General features: G+C 37.7%; 1 protein-coding gene across 1 annotated transcript in view; it reads left to right on the forward strand.

Moving 5' to 3' along the window:
- The window catches only part of CNTN3 (contactin 3), a 259,214-nt gene that overhangs the window by 23,375 nt on the left and 215,003 nt on the right, over positions 1-20,836 (forward strand). Inside the window, exon 2 of the mRNA XM_032650525.1 lies at positions 7,856-7,982. Coding sequence (XP_032506416.1) covers positions 7,856-7,982 — 127 coding nt within the window. The remainder of the gene's footprint in view (positions 1-7,855; positions 7,983-20,836) is intronic.

The following is a 20,836-nucleotide window of genomic DNA, read 5'->3' on the forward strand; positions in this document are numbered from 1 at the left end:
GTGGTCTAGAAATATAAAAGCAGGATCCTTGTTTGGGTAAAGAAGTGGGAAGAGAGATCTAGATGGTGTTTCATATACTTAGACATTTACAAACACAGTGCTGGCTTCTGCTTATGGAGGTGGAGCCAGGAAAAGGTACGCTCTTTTCTACTTCATGAGATTACAGCTGCAAAAATACTACAAAATGCAATCACCAGTTCCCGTTACTTCTTAATGGCTTCTCCGTTACAACCGTAGGGATCCTTTATTGTATAATTGTTTTTTCATAGAAAACAATAGCCTTCAACTACAGTTTGATATGAAACATTCTTTCTAAAATACACGAAGGAAGTCATGCTTGGGCCCCAGAAAGCCTTGACCCAATCTCTTTGGTAAAGAAGAGAAACCACAAATATAACCAGCTCTATTAAATTCTTTGAGAGAAGTATACTAAAGAAATGTTTTTAAAAGAGTTGATTAATGAAGTGTTTTCAATTCAGTATGATTGGGGAGCACCTTATGAATTGGCACACTTCAGAGATACTCAGTATAAGTTGGTATAATAGAAAGTGGAGTTACAAGTGTTTTTTTTTTCTTTTCAAATAAATGAGTCATGGATTGTGTATTCCTGGGTGTATTGTATACGTGGCGCACTGCATCTAACAATAGTAGTGTAACATTTTTTTATCATGTGGAGTTGCTATTAAGCCGTCTAGCAAGAAAGGTATAATTATGGACTGGGTATTACGGAAAGATGTCAGGGAGATTTAAAAGCACTAAAACTCACATTCATAAAAAGACAATAACATGTATTTAAAGAAAGAAAGACAGAGTATTATGAAAACATTTTAATCTACTAAGACTTCAACCCATGTCCTCTAAGTTTGTTTTCTTCCCCAGTACATTATTTCCTGCAATATGACTGTAAATTGGTTAAACGTATCATTGAAATGTAAAGATATTTCACAAATCAGAAATACAGCCATTGGATTAAAAGCATCAAGATAAAATATTAGCTACCCTCAGAAATATTCCCAAATTCTCTTATTTTACTCAACTATATTACATACTGAATATTCATCCATCCAGTGAAACAGGTAACAGCTTTCATCAAAATCTGTGATTGGTTTACTGAAGTGCTCAAGTCCAGATATTTAACCTTAAACATGACTATTAGGCAAATAAACGTGTATGGGTATGAGCCTTATTGTGTTTTTTGTAGGCAGGTTGCAGTGAGAGGAAAAATACAATCCTTGGTTTACAAAAATTGTCATGCGTTGAAAGGGATCTGCCACTTTAGGGAGGAGCATTCATTTATGTGAACATTTATTTCTAGTACTTGTAAAGCTTAAGTAGCCACTTTCAGTTCTAATTCCGTAACTATTGAATACTGCTTCTCACGCAGTTTCTCCATTTCTGTTTATGGACAAAGCATGAAGTAACGATTGAGCAAATCAAGTAGTGAACTATTAGCAAGTTAAAGAATTTGATCACTTTCTAATGCTCTCCGTCACGCTGTCATACTCCAGATACATGTCATACTCCAGCATTTTTCCTTTTAACCTAATTGCTTGATAACATTTCCAGGCGTGGGAAGTGGATGAATTAGTTATTCCTCGTGTTTTATTCTTTCTCATCTAAAGTGTGCTATATTGTGTTTTCCCTGTTTTCTTTTAGCATGTGAGTTACAGTAGATTGACAGATGGCGACAATGAGTCAGAGGTTTATTCTTCCAACACATGATGTTTAGAGTTAACGTGGTTCATGTTGGTGCAAGAGCTCAAAGATGTGAGGACCCTTTCCTAGAAGCCTCTAGCAGGTTTTCCTTTACCTCTTGTTATGGGTTGAAATGTATCCCCTCAATATTTGTGTGTTGAAGCCCTAATCCTCAGGACCTCGGAATGTGACCTTATCTGGACACAGGGTCATTGCAGATGTAATTAGTGAAGATTAGATAATCAGGGTGGACCCAAATCCATTATGGATGTATCCTTATTAAGGGGGGAAATTTGGATGTAGAGACACACAGAGAGGGAAGATGAGGTGAAGAGACCCAGGGAGAAGAGGACACCTATAAACCAGGGAGACGAGCTTGGAACAGATCCTCACCTCAGAGCCCTCAGAAGAAATCAACCATGCCCACACCTTGATTTGAGAATTCTAGCCTCCAAACTGTGAGACAAATTAAGTTCTGTTGCTTAAGCGACCCAGTTTGTGGTACTCTGTTATGGCAGACCTAGCAAACTGATAACACCCCTTTTTGGCTGTTACTGGTCTCATAACCCAATCTCCCCTGTCTACCCTGCTTTCCAGTCAAAAACTACAAAGAGTCCTAGAAGGGTAACATATCTGGTGCTTTCAGCATCTCTGATGAAAAGGCAAGTTCTGAAGGCAAGGAAAACACTTAGGGAAGAACTGCCGTATAGACAACCGACAGGATCTGCCACAGCTAGTTTTGCACATGGTGTGCGTGTCTGGCCTTCAGATATTTTTTAAAGAAATGAATTATCTTAAGATTGAATTCTTCGGCCTCCCCTGACATTGGAAGAATATAAATGGAATTTTATTCTAGTCATCCCTTGCTTTTTTTTTTTTTTTAAAGCATTTTCTAGCTGTAGACCGCCGATGCCAAAATCAAAGGTGATGTCCCACTGCTACAGAGTGTTTCCATCTTAAATTTTCTTTCCTGTGGAATAGCAAGGCCTGGAATTTAGATCTCATCTCACTGGCACCGTATTATTTTACTTTCTCTGATGTGGGCTAGAGATCCTTCTGTTTGGGTCAGGTATCTCTTTTAAGTACATTGAATATTCCTTTCTAGATCCACCCTCTTATTTACATTCTGCCTTAAACAGCACTACCAACCCTAGCTCTCTTTTTGGATTTACCCTCTTCATTTCCTCCTTTTTTTTTTGGTCATGTAGCTATGATGTAAGTCAGCAAGGGAAAGTGGGGTATGCTTTCCTCTTCTGTAGGAATTTCAGAGATAACACTGTAGTATTTTAGGACTTTTATTTCTTTTAGTAAAAGTAATGCAACTGCCTGCAATCCTTTGTTCCTCTCCGTCATTCTTCATGGAAATTGTATGCAGTATGACCGTTAGAATTGATTGGCCACAGCTTGATCTTTTAGTGACATTACCTTAGGAGCTCATAAAGCTTCTACTTACATTCAGAGGGAGTTATTACTCCCAGTTAAACAGCCTCTGGGTGTTTGGAGGGGAAAAAAACCACCTCAGGATTGGATTTTTGGAATTATTAGTCCTGTTCAGAAGTGTTATATGCCCTTTATTTTAGGTTATAAACTTAAAGTGGAGCTTAGGAGCCAGGCCAGCGTATCAAAAAAATGCCCCCGTCACAAAAAGTAAAGTTGAGCATCAATCTAAATGTTACACGGAATCCATTTGGTTAGGCATGAGGCCCCCTTCTGTTTTCAGCCAAGCTGCTTTTTGCTGGTTATGAATATCTGTATGAATAGTCAAGGTTTTGTCCTTTGGAGGATCAAAATTAGCTTTGAAGAAACTGTTGGATAATTTCCTTTAGGTTAGCAAAGAGTTCAGAATCTTTTCCTTTTAAGCTTATATTGCCAGCAGGAGACTAGAACGTTATAACCCAGCATCTCTCATCACCGATATTATTCTGGGGAAACAAGATTGAGTGGCCTTTGTGTCTTTTCTGAGTATGAAGCATGGACCAACCTGTCATGTTTGATTTTTTTCTTTATAAATTTATTTATTTTATTTTTTATTTTTGCTGCGTTGGGTCCTCATTGCTGTGCACAGTCTTTCTCTAGTTGCGGCGAGCGGGGGGCTACTCTTCATTGCGGTGTGCGGGCTTCTCATCGCGCTGGCTTCTCTTGTTGCGAAGCATGGGCTCTAGGCGCGCAGGCTTTAGTAGTAGTTGTGGCACGCGGGCTCAGTAGTTGTGGCGCATGGGCTCTAGAGCACAGGCTTAGTAGTTGTGGCACACGGGCTTAGTTGCTCCGCGACATGTGGGATCTTCCCGGACCAGGGCTCGAACCCACACCCCTGAATTGGCAGGCGGATTCTTAACCACTGTGCCACCAGGGAAGTTGCTGATTATTAATTTGTACTTAAATTTTAGGAGTCGTTGGAGACTCTTGAATGGCTGCTGATGGTCTGAAAAGCCTTTAGGAGCCTTAAGTTTCAGAAATGGCGGGTATGTGCCTCATAGGCTGTTAACTCCAGTATCATCAGGAAATACTGAAGTGGAAGAAGCAAACTGATGGTTAATTTTCACCTTTGAGCATATTTAGAACAGTGTGGTTTAATGGAAACGGAAACAAACCAACACTGTGACCACTGGGGTGTGATCCCAAGTCTCTCACTAAAACACTGTGTTACCTTGGTTGGTTATATAACCTCTCTGGGTCTCGTTTCTTCTGGGGAGGCCAGACAGCTACCAGGTGAGCAAATAAGCTCTGGAGTTAAAATCTTAGCTTTATCAGTCACCAGCTGGAAATCAATATCTGCCTCATATTGAGTTATTGCGAGAATGTCTTCATTCATCTTAATTGTGCATTCAGCAGACAGATAGTGAGTGTTGAGTGTTTGCCATGTTCTAGGAGTTGGGGAGGCAGCAATGACTTAGATACAGATAAATAACAAACACTCATATAAACATGTATACTGTTTACAGGTAGTGAGAGACAGCTGACATGTGGTGGAAGTGAGGGGTGAGTAATGACTTAGGGCGGGGAGGGGCAGTCTCATTTAAGCTGAGAAGATGACAGTTATGCTGAGTTCTGAATGACAAAAGGAAACCAGAGCACAAGAAGAAGAAGGAAGGTCAACCCAAAGCTCAGCATGTCTGAGAGGCAAAGACAAGGATGGCAGTGCAGCTGGACCTCAGAAAGTAGGGGATGCGTCAAAGGCAGCCTGGGGATAGGGAGATGAGGCTGGCACAGTGCCTGGCACATAAATGTTAGCAAATTAGCTATTATCATCCCTCTTTCAAAAGGGTCTCAGAAAAAAATGTTTCTAAGTATTTAATACCATCGTCTAAAATTTATAGCAGTCTCTAGAGAAGAATTAGAACATCATTTGGGAATTTGACTTTTATTGGATGATGATGAATGTTTGGGTTTTCATAGTGGTCACTTGTAGGAAATTTGTTAAAACACCTCTGTCTTTTGCATTGAAATCACCCCCTTCTTATCTAGACCCAATTTTCCTTCTGTTGGTTTTCTTCCCCAACTTACCTGCTAGTTTCAAATGTATGCCATTATGTTAAAATATTATTGCTTTCAAGCCCTGTGTACATCAGTTTGTCAGGACAGTGGTGCTATACCATCTCCTAAATGAATAAAATATATGTCACTGCAAATAAATCAGAAACCATTACACTAGAAAACATGCTATGAAGAATCCACCCTCTTTGCAAATATTTACAGACATTGTAACAGACGGAAGGATATTCAAATTAATAAAACACTGTCATTTTTGTATTTATTTTTATGCAGCAAACTGTTTGAAGGGAAAAAATTCAAGAAAATGACAGCATTTCTTTTTTGATTAGGGACTATTTGATTAGTAGCTGTTTCAAAATTCCTTTCTTCTGGAGGTTGTCCTTTTCCACAAAGGAAAAGTGAGATTTTCTTTTTCTTTGTGACGTTTTCCCCTTATGTATAAATAAAAACCAGGGACTTGTGGCATTGACATATATACACTACCAAATGTTAAATAGATAGCTAGTGAGAAGCAACCACGTAGCACAGGGAGATCAGCTCGGGTGCTTTGTGTCCACCTAGAGGGGTGGGATAGGGAGGGTGGGAGGGAGACGCAAGAGGGAGGGGATATGGAGATATATGTATACGTATAGCTGATTTCATTTTGTTAAACAGCAGAAAGTAGCACAACATTGTAAAGCAAAAAACAAAAACAAAAACAAAAACCAGGGACTTCCAAGGATAGCCCACTGCTTTCTTAAATCATGGTGAGTAGTAGTAAGGGTTAACTGTATGGTGATGCAGTGGAAGGCTTCCCAGAGTTAGCCAGACTTTGAAGCTTGAGTGCACAGTGCCCAGACTGCCCTCAATTTTTATATCATCAAATGTGAATTCTGAGTTTGGTTATTCACAAGAAGGACTGACAGGAGTCACTGAAAGCTATTATACTCATGATTATGGCTTATTACCGGGAAAAGATACATATTAAAATCAGCCAAAGGAAGAGAAGCATAGGGCAGACTCTAGAAGAGTCCTGAATGCTAATGTTTTTAATTTTGTGTGTGTGTGTTACCATCCTGGTGTTGGTGTGTGACAGCACACGAGGAGAATTGTCAACCAGAAAGCTCGTCAGACCTCAGCATCCAAAGTTTTTACTGGGGCTTCATTTTGCAGTCATGGTTGATTGATTGCATATGGGGTTGAGAGCAGTTTCCAAGTCACCTCATCCCATGTGACCAAATCTCCTACTGTCAGTCATGTGGTTGGTCTTTCTAGTTTGGTCAGCCCCCATCAAGGACTATCAGGTGTGGCCACTCCCACCCTCAGACCCAGGTGACCAGTCCTCACACTAAACAAAGGCATTCCTATCAGGTAAGACATAGATTACCTCCCAAAGGCCAGATTAACAGCAAGACCAAATTCGCTGGGCAGAAGTCCAGAGGGTATCACTACATGGACTGGAATCAGATAATCTCCGGTGTGTACATTCTGGAAAGCTGTGTGTACTTGCTCACTTCACCTAACCACTCTTATATTCAACACTTCTCTTCTGTGCATTGGGAATAATTACGGTACTTACCTCACAGAACGTGGTGGAGATTAAAGATGTGGGCACGTGGGGTTCATGTGGTGGCTTTGCTGCTTTTTCATAATTTCAATGATTATTTTCAGTATTATGTTATTTTATTATTCCAGTTATTATGGGAAACATTTTTATTAATGTTGTAATGTTATTACTTAGTTAAGTAGCCAAAATGGTTTCTGGGCTTTCGGGGGTTATTTTCCGTCTCGTTTTCTTTGTCATCTGTTCATGGGTTGTCTTTGTCTCTTAGTCTGATTATTCATTCTCTTCAACTTTACTGAGCATTTCAAGATAGGAGAGAAAAGAGCCCCCCACCCCCCCCACCCCCGTGAATATGTTTGTATTCAGAAACGCTCTGGTAATGATTATACAATTGCAGTAGCATAAGCATTTGGTGATGGCATTATCTCATTCCTTTTGAAATTCATAGTACAAAGACGCAGGTTTTTAATTTTGTGTGTGTGTGTGTATGTGGGAATTCTCAGAATGTTCAAGTTCTCTTAACCAACGTAGAGACACTTTTTAAAGGACACTTGTTCAGTGCTGTATCCTTCTTTTCAATTTGCTAGTAGTAAAATGGAAATCCCACCAAATATTGAGTGTTTTGAGGTCAGAATGCAAAATAACATTGTCCGCATTCAGGTTTGCAGACGTGGTATAGGGTTTTAGGAGAAAGACAATACTCAGGGATTCAACTGATTTTCAGAACAGCTTTAGTTTTGTAAAGAGGCTTATGACAGAAAGGCTTCCTAGACTAGGTAATTTACCAACGATAATTTAGGTAGAGTTTATGTTACAAAAAGTAATTAGTACAGCCTTATTTATTCTTTTAAGTAATCTTATTAATAAGGCAGTGGTTTTGATAGTAATTTTCATTCTCTTAGAAGTGTTACTGGGCTGTTAAAGATGGCTTAAGTGATGCTTATAAACAAAGCAGTGCCTACAGGGCATCTTTGTGGATGAGGGAAGAAGCAAAGCCTGCTTTTTCTTTCCTTTTTTTTTTTTTTTAAAGAGCAGACACTAGTTGCTTGCTTTTCTTCTTAGATTGTAGAGTGCAGCTTGTACACTAGCTTTTACTTATTACGATTATTTTTCCCACCCATATAGGTGAGCTGCTCTTACAAGGCCCAGTGTTTATCAAAGAACCCAGCAACAGCATTTTTCCTGTTGGTTCAGAGGATAAAAAAGTAACTTTAAATTGTGAAGCACGAGGCAACCCTTCACCTCATTACAGGTACAGTGGAATGTTTGAAAATCCAAATTAAGAAAAAACGATGTGGCAATTGTGAACGTTTTTTTGCTTCAGTATATTTATGCTATCGGTAAGAAATAATACATGAAGCTATAGTTGTCTGCTGTATTCAGCAGAGCTCATACATAAACATTTGGCTCCATATTGTGTATATTTGATTGATTATTCATTTTACAGTAAGATTTCTTGATTAAAGAGAAACATGGTAGCATCTCTTAAACAATGTATTTTCTTTGATTTGTGGTAAAACAATGTATAGATTTGGATTTACAGGTAGTCCTTGGGAACACATCCATTGTGGGGGTGAAATTCAGTGTGTTGCAAAGGTATGTAGCAATCATAGTTTGAGAAAAAGGTAACAGCATCTATCCTTCCTTTGCTATTTTACTGAGTATATGTTAGAAGGTTCATTAAGTATAGAAGAATAAAATGCATTCCTACTGAAGTCATTTTAATTATTCTCGAAGGGAAAATAAATTTATTATATTTTTTCATATGAAAGTGTATATCTCAGATTACATAAACAATAACTTGTTCACTGAAAACTTTCAAACAACACAGAAAGGTACAAGGAAAAAAGAAAAAAAAAGTGAACTCCCATCACCTTAAGATAAAAATATTAACTTTTGGGAGATGATGGTGGATTATTTGGATGGGATGGATATTTATTAAATAATACAAGATTAACGATTTTTACTTTTAGGGGTGCTCAGGGGGCCCACTTTAATGAAGAGATGAATTATTTATCAATAGCATATGCTGCTTTTGTATGAATGGTTATGAGAAAATGCTTGAGGTACCTTGAAAACAACATGCTCTTTTGAGTACTGTGAGCATTTGTCTGAAACACTCTGTTTACAGTATTAGTTCGCTTGGCAAAACCTTTTCCATAACCTGCAGAACAAGCAGACTTCAGCCTTTATTAGTGAAATTCTAAATGTTTGGAGTAGATCTTCTATTGTTTGCTTAACCCGTGTAGATAATAGAAACGAACGGTCATTGTTAAACTGGGTCAGCATTAGGCTAGAAGGTAGACCTTGGTATTTTTGCATCTGGAAGTAATCAAGGTCAGTTTCTTTCAACAGTATTCAACAACATATTTATTGAGCACCTGTTGTGTGTTTTCAACAAAATAAATGTAAAGATTCCAGGTTACTGGTTAGAATTGACAGAGGTGATAGAAAGTTTTCTGTCTGCCTCTTCCTTAACCTATAGAAATAAGAAAAGTATAACATGATTTTATTTTTTTTTGGCTGCACTGTGTGGCCTGTGGGATCTTATTTCCCCGACCAGGGATTGAACCCGCGCCCCCTGCATTGGAAGCGTGGAGTCTTAACCACTGGACCACCAGGGAAGTCCCTAACATGACTAAAAAAACAAGAAACTGTGTTTTATGAGCGAGTTCAATTAACCAGACATAGCACATACAAAAGCTGAAAATATTTTCTTCTTTTGGGGGAAGATAAACAGATCCACTTAACAAGACATTATCCTGGAAACATTTATTCCTGGCATTTTTGTAGGACATTCTAACACTTCCTAAATATATCTGTTTGTTTGTCCCTGAAATGGAAGATTATCCTTTTAGATACGACTGTGAATATTATAAAGAATCCATGTAAATGACTCATGTGTGGGCTGGATTTTTTTGTTGTTGTTGTCAGTAAAGTTATTTCCTGGCATTTATCTTGTGAATAATTTGGTGATAAATGTGTTCAGCTGAAAAATTGTCAAGATACAAGATATAGTCATACAGCAGTTTATTTCTAAATGAATAGGTGAGTTATGTTTGTAAAGTTTAATCAAACAGCAAGAAGACCTGAGCTTAGAAATCCAGAAACAGGCTTTTGTGGTAATTATTTCTTTATATATCAGGCATTTATTTTAATTCCGGATTAATACATTTAAAGTGATACCAGGTATTTACACGATGCCATTGTGTAAACATAATGTATTTGTTTAAACATACTGATAACGTGTATAAAATGTTGATAACTTTCTGCCTTTTGCACCATACTTTTTATGATTTGTTGTATGTCCTGAGATATTATATGTTGAAATTCTAAAAAAATCTGTATCTGAGATTAGGAGATGTGTGACTGAAATTGACTTATCGGTTTTAAGTCTGATAAATGAAGAAATTTTACATGCTAGTTACTGTTTTAAAATATTTGGTTTATAGGAAAATAGAGCAGACACTTTCATTATAGCTCGAACGATTTTCTAAAGCTAAGAATTCTAACCAGTATTCATCCACGTCTCTACAAATGACCCAATTTCGTTCCTTTTCATGGCTGAGTAATATTCCATTGTATATATGTACCACATCTTCTTTATCCATTCAATCTAGAGACTGTCATACAAAGTGAAGTAAGTCAGAAAGAGAAAAACAAATATCGTATATTAACGCATATAGGTGGAATTTAGAAAAATTGTACAGATGAACCAGTTTGCAGGGCAGAAACTGAGACACAGATGTAGAGAACAAATGTATGGTCACCAAAGGGGGAAAGCGTCAGGGGGGTGGGGTGGTGGTGGTGGGATGAATTGAGAGATTGGGATTGACATATATACACTAATATATATAAAATGGATAACTAATAAGAACCTGCTGTATAAAAAAATAAATAAAATAAAATTCAAAAACAAAAAAAGAATTCTAACCAGTATAAAATTTCACTTTATAGTCATTAGAAATTGAGACCTTGGGGGCTTCCCTGTTGGCACAGCGGTTACAAATCTGCCTGCCAATGCAGGGAACATGGGTTTGAGCCCTGGTCCAGGAAGATCCCACATGCCACGGAGCAACTAAGCCCGTGTGCCACAACTACTGAGCCTGCGTGCCACAACTACTGAAGCCTGCACGCCTAGAGCCGGTGCTCCTCAGCAAGAGAAGCCACCGCAATGAGAAGCCCGCGCACTGCAACGAAGAATGGCCCCAGCTCACCGCAACTAGAGAAAGCCGGCACGCAGCAACGAAGACCCAGTGCAGCCAAAAATAAATAAATTAATTAATTAAAAAAAAAAAGAAATTGAGACATTGAAAAAGCACTAGGGAACCTCTTTTCATTGTGAAAATATTAGACTTTCCTATAATAAGCAACAACTCCCTGTTATCCATGGTATCTGTATAAGTAATAGATTGTGCTAATGGAATAAATGGGAATATAGACTGATGTGGGTTGTAATCATGACCGTGTCTACCTAGATAACACCTTCATTTATGGCCTCATTTTTTCCCTAGCTTTTGACTTTAGTAGTCAACCAGGTAGTATTCTGCATTTTTCTTTAATTGTTCCAGAAGAAAATATGCTTGCTTGTTCTTATTTTTTGCTATCCTTTAAAAATTACAGATAAATAGTGTAAATAGGTAATGACTTTGAGGACATAAATAAATAGCATGGGTTTTTTTTTTTTTTTACATAAAGTCAGAGGAAGGATACCTTTTTGTAAGTATTTACAAATCTAAGCACATAGATAGAGAGAGGGAGGGAGGGAGGGAAAAGGAAGATATCAAGGAGGAAAATTAGTGGTTCGTTTGAAGCTGTAAATTAAAAGCAGTCCAAACACATTTCCCAAGTTTTAGAATAAAGTGTATGAGTCTTATAAAAGAATGTCCTTTGAAAGCCTGTCTTATAGACTGAGGCAAACTTCTCTGATGAGAAATCTTGTCTTTGTTATTATCCCACTGGGTAAAAAGAACTCTTAATTGGCCATATTAGATATCCAAAAGTTCAGAAATTCTCAAGAGAAATTACTTGTTTTAGGGTTTAATTGAGAATTTTATTCCTTCTTTTGCATCTTCCCGCCTGAGCCCCAAAGCCTGTATTTAAAGGTTAATTAGTATTCAGTCTCATTTTAATTGCTGACGATGCTGAAAGAGGTTACCCTGAGGAAGTATTAATAACTTCTTTAAATGGGAAGGATTTTCTCCAATTTTTAAAGGGTTAAAAATGCCCATCATTTGCTAAGATGAAAGATCCCAAATAGGAGGCTCCCTGGTCACCTCTACTGATTCCATTCAGGATTAAAAGGGACCACATATTTGGGTTAGACTGGAGTGCAGTATTCAAATGCCAATGGGGACCAGGTAAGTAACAAAACTAAAAGAGGTGGCCCTGCCTTAGGAACATATGGACATATTGAATAATGACTGGAGACCGTCCCACATTCAGCCACAAGTCCGTCCACTGGTCACGACTGCCCCTTAACACTAGCCAGTTGTTACCATCCAGGAATCATGGTCCAATATTACAAAACCTTTTCAAGACATGTTTAAAATTGAGAAATTGTCTTTTTTGAACTACTTCTAATGTTGACTGTTTTTCTTTTTAAATATAATGTAGGCCAAAGAAGATAAGCCTTAAAAGTGAATGTGTCCCATGTGGCCTTTGTGTTCACAAAGTTTAGTCTAGCTGGAGACTTACAGGCTGTGCTGTCCAATATGGTAGCCGGTAGCCAAGGGTGGCCATGTACGTTTAAATCCGTTAAACTAGGAATACAGTTCCTGAGTCACAGCAGCCTCATTTCGAGTGCTCAGCAGTCACATGTAGCTAATAGCTACTGTAATGGACAACGCAGATGAAACTTGTGGTGCTTGCAGAAGGTTCTGTCAGACAGCACTGCTCTACCCTGACCCTTGGATCCACAACTCTTTTCTATAAATGCTCTTCTGTTTTTCTCTCATCACAAGGAAGCAACCAGAGCATCATTCTCTTCCAGCTTTATATAACAAGTAAATAATTTTAATAAAGTACAGTGTGAGGAATCTTGGATATACACGTTGTAAGGACTATATAACGTTGCAAAATGCAGATCTCTCGGCCACAGTTTCTCCCTTTTAAGTAGAGTTCCCTATAATGGAGTTACATCCTGCACATGTTTAATTTACTGAAATGCATTCAGTATAAGAACGAAGAAAAAATAATGGACTAATTTCTGCTCACCATTTATTCAAGGAGTAAATGTAAGGCGTTTACTCGTTATCTAAACACACATCCGTGTGGAGACCCACCCCATAATACTATATACATGGTACCACATACAGTGTATAGGATAGAGCATATATAGCATATGTATTGTGTATAATATATGATATATTCTATTTAATAAAATGTGAAATATATTTAAAGTATATTTTTGATTATATGCAGTTTGTCCCTTATGTATATCTTGTTGCCACGTAAGATCTGATGTCACTGTTATTTTACTTTTGTGCTCCAAGGAAGTAAGAATTATTGTTCCTCTGAATTCCCTTGGCCCTAAGGATATGTAATTTGTTCTGCTAGATTACTAGGCCCAATTCTCTGAGCCTATCCTCAAGCTCAACTCCTTTTAGCATCCTGACTTCTCTAGCTGATGAGCTCTGGTCCCCACACACAGAGTCAGCTACTAAGAGCAATGAAATGTTTACAAGGTTGGAATGATCGCACACCATAAAGAAGAAAGAATTTCTTTGGTGCCTGAGGCAAGCAGAGGTAGACAGTGTCTCTTACAGGGCATTTGAAACTTGGCTGTGCTACTGTCTCTCCCATGAAGCCTTCTCGATATCCTCAGAGCTGGGTTCCATGCTTCAGCCATGTACTGCCCATTGCACCTAGACCTTCCTGGATTATAAAACTTACCAAAATGAAGTGGGTTTGCCTGGTCAGATGTAACTTCCTTCAAGGTGAAGACAGTGTGTTCTTCATCCTTACATTCACAATGCTTAGCAAACAGTGAAAGCTAAGTTGGTGGCATGAAAAAAGAAATGGAATGAAGTTAACAGGGAGGAAACAAAGAGAGGCAGTTTGGGGTCAGATCGTATTTCGGGAGTCAAGAGTGTCTTGAAGGATCACAGGATCAGAAGTGGTCCATTGTTTATTCTGTAGGATATTCTTAAATTTGGATTGAGTCCTTCTTTTTGGCTCTATTTTAAGACAGATTGCCCTTGAGGTGACAAAGATGACTGCTTAGGTCTACTTATATCCTCCACAGAATATTAACTGGAAAAAGAGGACATCTTTCCTTTTAGAGTCATCAAAAGCTCTGAATGGCGTCAGAAAAACATGAAATAAAAACATAGCTAATACTGTCAGCCGTCAGAACCCAGGAGAAATGTGGAGGTTAGATTTTAGATATTAAAGATGACAGTTAACAAATTAACATCTTTTTGCTGCTGGTCTTATGTTTTGGTAGTGAGGCAAGGGGGAAGGAAAACACATACTGATCAAACACAAGTTAAATCATTTGGGTCACAGTTGTATTCTTGACTAATCACTAAGGCCTGAGATACGGACTGTGCTCATTGGCCACTCCTGGGCCCTGGGAAGAGTGGCCTCTTCAAAGGAGAAGGAGAAAGGTGCTACCAGAAAAAGCTGAAATGGATGCAGGGAAGGCAGAAAAAGCAGCCGTCTTCTATAATTCTCAGAGTAATTGAAAGACAATCAGTGATGAATTTGAACGAGGCTTTACCTATGTAAACTGAACAGTTGTTTTTAATCGCAGTGTAGCTTTAATCTCTGTTTGCCTCCTTTTTTTATTATATATGTTTAAAATTTATCAATGAGTGACAAATGGGAATCTGTGTCATAAAACACATTTAAAAAACCTGATTTTTAAAAACACAGCATCACAATTTAACTCATTTGTATCTTCAGCAATAATTGCTGAAGCCTAACTAGTTATTTTTGGATAAAGTATTGAATATGCAAATGCAGACATTCGTTCTTTCAAGGACTGCAATTATTCTCATCACTTCAGTAAACATATTAACAAACATTGCATTTGAACACAAATTCATTTGCTTATTAACTTGAAAGCTGCATCTAAAACCACAAATTGCTTCTGTGACTAAATTCCTAATTTTCCTCTCAAACCCCAAATAAACTATTGCCTGTTGACTTAACAAGTATTTAATGTGGGCATATTTTCCAAACCTAGCCCCAACCCCCTCAAGATTTTAGTAAATTATTTTGTCCTTTTTGTTTGGTTTTATATCAAAGTCTAACACGTGATATTTGTTTTTCTTTGGAATATTGTTTTTGTTTCCATTTTCCTGACCAGACGGGTGTAGATATCTTGAAGGACAATATTAATACAATCAACCATGAGCTGAATTACATCCTGGGATTATTTTGAAACTACCTGATGTCACCCAATTTATTGTCACTCAGTTTTGTTACTTTCAAGTTCAAAGGGTGACTTGTTACAAAGTTCTAGTGGAAGACCCAGTTTAGGACTCGGTGCCTTAAATTATACTGACAACAAGATACATCTATGTTTATCTTCATTATTTTCATTCCATACTAGTGTGGTTTTTTGTAAGAGGTTGCCATATACAATAATAGCTAGTATGGTAAATAAATAATAACTCGTATGGTAAACGAAAATAATTATGCATTCATTCCCTGTCTTTGAGATGTTTGTTGGTAATATGGATGGCCACAGTTAGGGACGACTGTATGGAGGCTAGTGATGGCTAGGTTAGAGGGTAAAATAAGATTGCTCCAATTCAGGAAACTTCTGTGAGCACCTACCATGCATATCCTATTATGCCCGATGGTGGGAATTCAGCAGTGATTGACAGTCATCTTCCAATGGAGCTTATATGGTTTGAAAAGCACCTCTCAACACTGAGAATCTAGGCTTTTTGTACTGATTTAACTCACTGTTATGTAAATTTGTGTTTGCACACAAACATACACACACACGGTCTTACACGTAGTTTGTTCTTTGTGTTGGAAGGCAGCGATTCACGTGCTCTCAATTACTGACGTTTTAGTTATTTCCTGGAAGTCACCACTGTAGTTTTCATCACTTAAAAGTAATAACTACCAGTTGAAATATCTCTCATGTCACATACCTTATGTTTTATATTCAAGATTCAAAAACTGTTAACCTGAGGGCCTGTACGATGTTTTAAAGAAATTGTATTTGAGATTTTTAGGGGAAAAAGTGCCATAGCCTTCACAGTTCTATTGTGGCAGGCTTGGCCTGGTTTTTCACGCTCACTTTACCTCCCTAGCCTCTCTCCAATGAGGTCGATACCAGCTTGCTGTTGTGTAGGGGATGTAACTGAGACTTAGAAGTGGACTGATCCAATCCATGCTGCCTCAGGTCAGCGATCAGAGTAAGTGGCCCAGGACTTCTTCCAGACCCCCAACCTCAAGTTATTGGCCTAGAAACAAATTCACATATAAGCTCCACACCAAGCGGTTAAGGGGGATGAGAGCTCATTGCCTGAGAATCAGAGCTGTGAAATACGAATCATAAACCATTTCTTACTTGTGGATTCTGAAAGCAAATCCTAATTCATGTAGAATGAGCGTTTGAACACTGAAGGCAGACAGTGAACTTACAAGATCATTCAGGAGTGTTGCGGGATGATGATTATGTAGAGGTGCTTAATCTTGTGACATTTGCCGCTGAGCTAAAGCTACAATGTTAGTGTGATTCTAGAGCACAGTGTAAATGTTACATGATTGAAATGCTGGTGTACGTAGCCCCAAGAGCCCCAGAGCTGTCTTCTTTTACTCCAGATCACTGCATTAAGCCTTTTGGAATGGAATTGGGGTATGCAAATGTTACTTTTATGAAGTTTTAAACAATTTCCATATTTCAAAAAGATTTCACTCTGAGATTTTAGAGTCCTCAGGAACTTCAAAATTCCTTCATAAGGTAGACAGACATCTGTAACTTTTACAAAGGATTGTGAATGTGCAAAACTAAAAGTGTCTACCTCTGAAAGCTTCCCAAATTTATGACCCGAATGTGCCACTTACCTGTCACAGTCTTACCACCAGGCATGATGTTCATGAACTCTGAACAGCTGGATTACAATTTACTGCAAAGGAATTAAGTCTCATTTGTAGATTTATTGGACACGATCTTTGTCTAAGGAGTATATGTGTGTGCCTTCAGTTTTCATGAATATTTCTTATACAGAAGATCATATTAGAAATACTCAGAAATCGGGCCCAAATATGAATATTTTGTATTAGGAACTTAAGTACATTCTTTCCTCAGGATAAAATAATATTTCGATGCCCAGGCCCAGAGATTGCTTACACACTGCAGAGTTTAAACCAAGACAACCCTTTTGAATTCATATATTTTCAGCAAGAGGAAAAACCACCATTGTTTAATAAGATATTAAGAAATTTTATATCACCTGGGGATGAGTTCCATTTAATGATGAATAGTGTTAAGAAGGAGAGAAATAATGATATTGCTTTGTTATAAGAAAATTAACCTTCTTCAGAGTATCTCAAGTATATCTTTGCTCTAAGAGTTTGCTAAAACAAATGCACTTATACTTTCGGTCTAGCAGAAACATACGTAAAAGAGAGTAGCTTTTACCTCTTCACATAGTGAAATAATATAGAGATTTTGTCTATATGACAAAGACTGAGCTAAAAGAAGTAAGAAACACTTATGCATAATAGAAGAAATGTTTTCCATTTTGGATCTTCAGTCAAAACTTTGAGATGATAGCTTTTAGATCTTAGACACTTAGACTGAAATACGGTATTTTCCCACATACTTTATGATCTCTAAATCTTTCCAGCTATTAAATGGGCAAGAAGAAGTGCTTCTCTATATTTTTATTTAGCTTTACAATTTTCCACATAGCCATTGTACCTTTATTATTCATCAGCTAAACAAGAAAACAGAATTTTCAAATGAAGCCATCAGACATGCTTCATCAGGCCGTAAACATTCTAGACTCTGGAGCTGAAATCCTTTTTCCTTGGTACAAACTGTTCTTTGTAGGTAACAAAGCCACAAGTACCCTTTGTCATGAGAGTTTTCCATTCAAAAAGTGTGTGAAATTAACTATATTTTTCCTGCTTTGCATTTAGAGGAGTTCTCCCCTCCCTCCTCCCCTGCAAGTATTAAACCATTGAGTAACTGGCAAGCCATTTGCAGCTTAAAAATTCAACCCACCCACTTGTGATTTACTATCAGATTTATTCTTTGAAGGTCAAGCCCAGCATGTGTTTCGTCCCATGTTTCCCTGACTTCTCAGGCAGGTACAAATGCAGACAAACCCTATGTGGAAGACACAGCCCGTTCCACACGAGAGGAGATGACCAAAAGCATTGAATCAAGCAGGTTACGGATAACCCACGTCTACTCTATGAGGGTGGCAGAAGAGAAAAACAAAGCAGACAGATCGGTTTGCAGCCTTTGATGGAACCTCCTCCCTTGTTAACAATGGTGCCGGCCCATTTGTTGGCTGGCTGTCCTGAGCCACCGGCTTTACATACATTGTCTAAATAAATTGATAGAACAACCCTATGGGAAAGGTGACGTTCTCTTTATTTTACATGTTAAAAACTTAGGTTTAAAGGAGTTAGCTTAATTGCCCATGGTCACACAGCTGGTGAGGGATGAGTCCAACCCATAAAACATGGAGCACTTGTTTCTGAATTTCATTTCTGTTCTTTCTGCTGTTACATGGTAGGATTGGATAGAGCCTGGGACTGGACAAGAGGGAAAGGGTAGGAACTATGAATCATAAAAAAGTCTCCCCCAAAAGGTAAGTTCCATGAAGGCAGGAACCTTTTTCACCCCATTCTTAGAACCTGGAAAGTTGCCTGACATATAGGCACTCAATAAATGTTTTTGCACCAGGAAGGGAAGGTTGCTTTTTCTAATCATAGTTGTTGAATATGGAATAGGCTAAATCAAGAGCAGGGAATTCTTATCTATGTCCCTTATAGGCAGTCTATGGTTGCTTCTTGGGGATATTATAGACCAGTTCTTCCAAACTTGAATGGGCATATTAAACACTGGCAGATCTCACTAGGATGCCAATTCTGGTTTAGTAGATTTAAGATAGAACCCAAGATTCTGCATTTCCAGCAAACTCTCAGATGGTGTTGAGGATGCTGATGATATTGGTCTGCCGACCATGTTGTGTATCGAGTGCAAAGTATTCAGACAGAATGCAGATGGACAATTTCCCTTGATTTCATTTCCTTTTCTGAGTTTCTGTGGTTCTAGGATTTGGGCAGGAATAAGATGAAGAAGGGTTAATAAGTGTTCGTGGTTTGACTTCAGATCTCTAAGGGCAGGATTAAAGTCCGAAGAGAAGAAAGTGACCTAAAATGGACATGCAAATACGGACTTGCCTTGGGAAGGAGCATAAGAGAGTTACTCTACAAACAAAGCAGAATCAAACCCATAGCGGAAGTCTGCCACAAACGAGAAAGCAATTATGGCTTTTTCATATTTCTTTGTAATTTTGCTCTTTTAAGTTCAAAAGAATAGACATGGGGCCTCCGGTTTTTCCTCTTAATTTCATTTTGATTTCTCAGAAGAAATATTGCTTTAGACCTGGGAGACTTGTATGTGCATAAAGAAAGAAAAATCAAGAAAGTCTTGATTTTTAAAATGAGCAAATGATATAATATTGCTTTGAGCTGTAGAAACTAAACTTCTAAATTTATTCATTTTCTGTAGCCTCCATTATTAAAATTTTATTATGCACTATTTCAGATATAGAAAATGATATAAACATATAATTAAGTGTAATGATGAACATCCATATAACCACTATTCAGTTTAGGAAATTAAACCAAAAAAGCTACATTTCCCAGTGTTTGCCCCATAACCCTTTCTCACTTTTCTCTCCTTGAGAGCTCTAAAGTACCTTAAACTTGAAGTGATTCATTTTCATACATTTTAAAGTGTTTAATACATTCTTAGTATTACTTTATATGTTTTAAAACTTTATATACATGGTATCACATTGCACTGTAAAAAATGTTTTCACCTTTGTAAGACTTTTCTGTGTTTGCAAAAGCTCATACATTTTCACAGCTGTATAATATTTCATTTACCTTTATGTGCTTTGGTTTGTGATAATGTTCACATTTCACCTCTTTTTATGCTTTCACAATATTACTATTTCCAGGTTAAATATTTGATATATTAATACAATTTTTATATGACCCATGACATGGTTAAAGACCTCTGGGCTAGATTTCAGATGGGTACTAGTTCTGATCCAGTAATTAATAGTTTGGGGAGAGTTGCAAACTCACTCAGCTGTTTTATTGAAATCCTCATCTGTGAAATGGTCATTTTATTAACCACTTCCTCAAAGTTATTATGAAAAGCAATTGAGATCGTTGCCATAATACTCTAAAATTTATAGAACGGATACCAGTGTAATTTTATTATAAAAATCAAGTCCTCCAGGAGACAGATGGCTTAATTTATACAATGGATGTGTTCTTGAGATTGTGCAATATTTAATGAGTTTTTAAAGGTAATAATCTACTTGGATGTGTCAGGTGTGCTTGCTGTTTAAAAAATTCTGGTTTTTCTATTTGAAAACTTGTTTAAAAACCAGCTTCTTTCTTTTTTTATTTTGGCTTCCCATTGATAAATATGGCTCTGGGGTTAGTGCCTTTACTGTTTTCGACCCCCTAGGTGGCATTTAGGATCTTTTACCACAGTGTACCATTTAGTAAATATCACTGTGATGGCTTAGAAGAGCGGAGGGCCTCGGGGACAGGTATTTACTCAGACAAATTGAAATGGATAGTTGAGCACTTACCCAATTAATTTATTAAATGTGCTCAGTCAGTCTGGATAAATCAAAGAAATGTGCTCTTTTCCCCCTTCTTTGGCAGCATGAGACTGGCCTGAAGTATATGATATAATTACCTCAACTTTCTACTTCATCTTTGTCTATACAGACCAAGCCGAATTTTCCCCCTAGTGAACAAACTAAATTATTCTCACCTCTTCAGAAAATCTTGAAAAATCGTTAGCTTTTAGATGCTACTGTCTTGTGCTTTCTACTGTAATTTAACCTTTTGTTTCTGATAAAAGAACTTAGG

Source organism: Phocoena sinus, chromosome 11 (assembly GCF_008692025.1).
Source record: "Phocoena sinus isolate mPhoSin1 chromosome 11, mPhoSin1.pri, whole genome shotgun sequence".
Lineage (NCBI taxonomy): Eukaryota > Metazoa > Chordata > Mammalia > Artiodactyla > Phocoenidae > Phocoena > Phocoena sinus.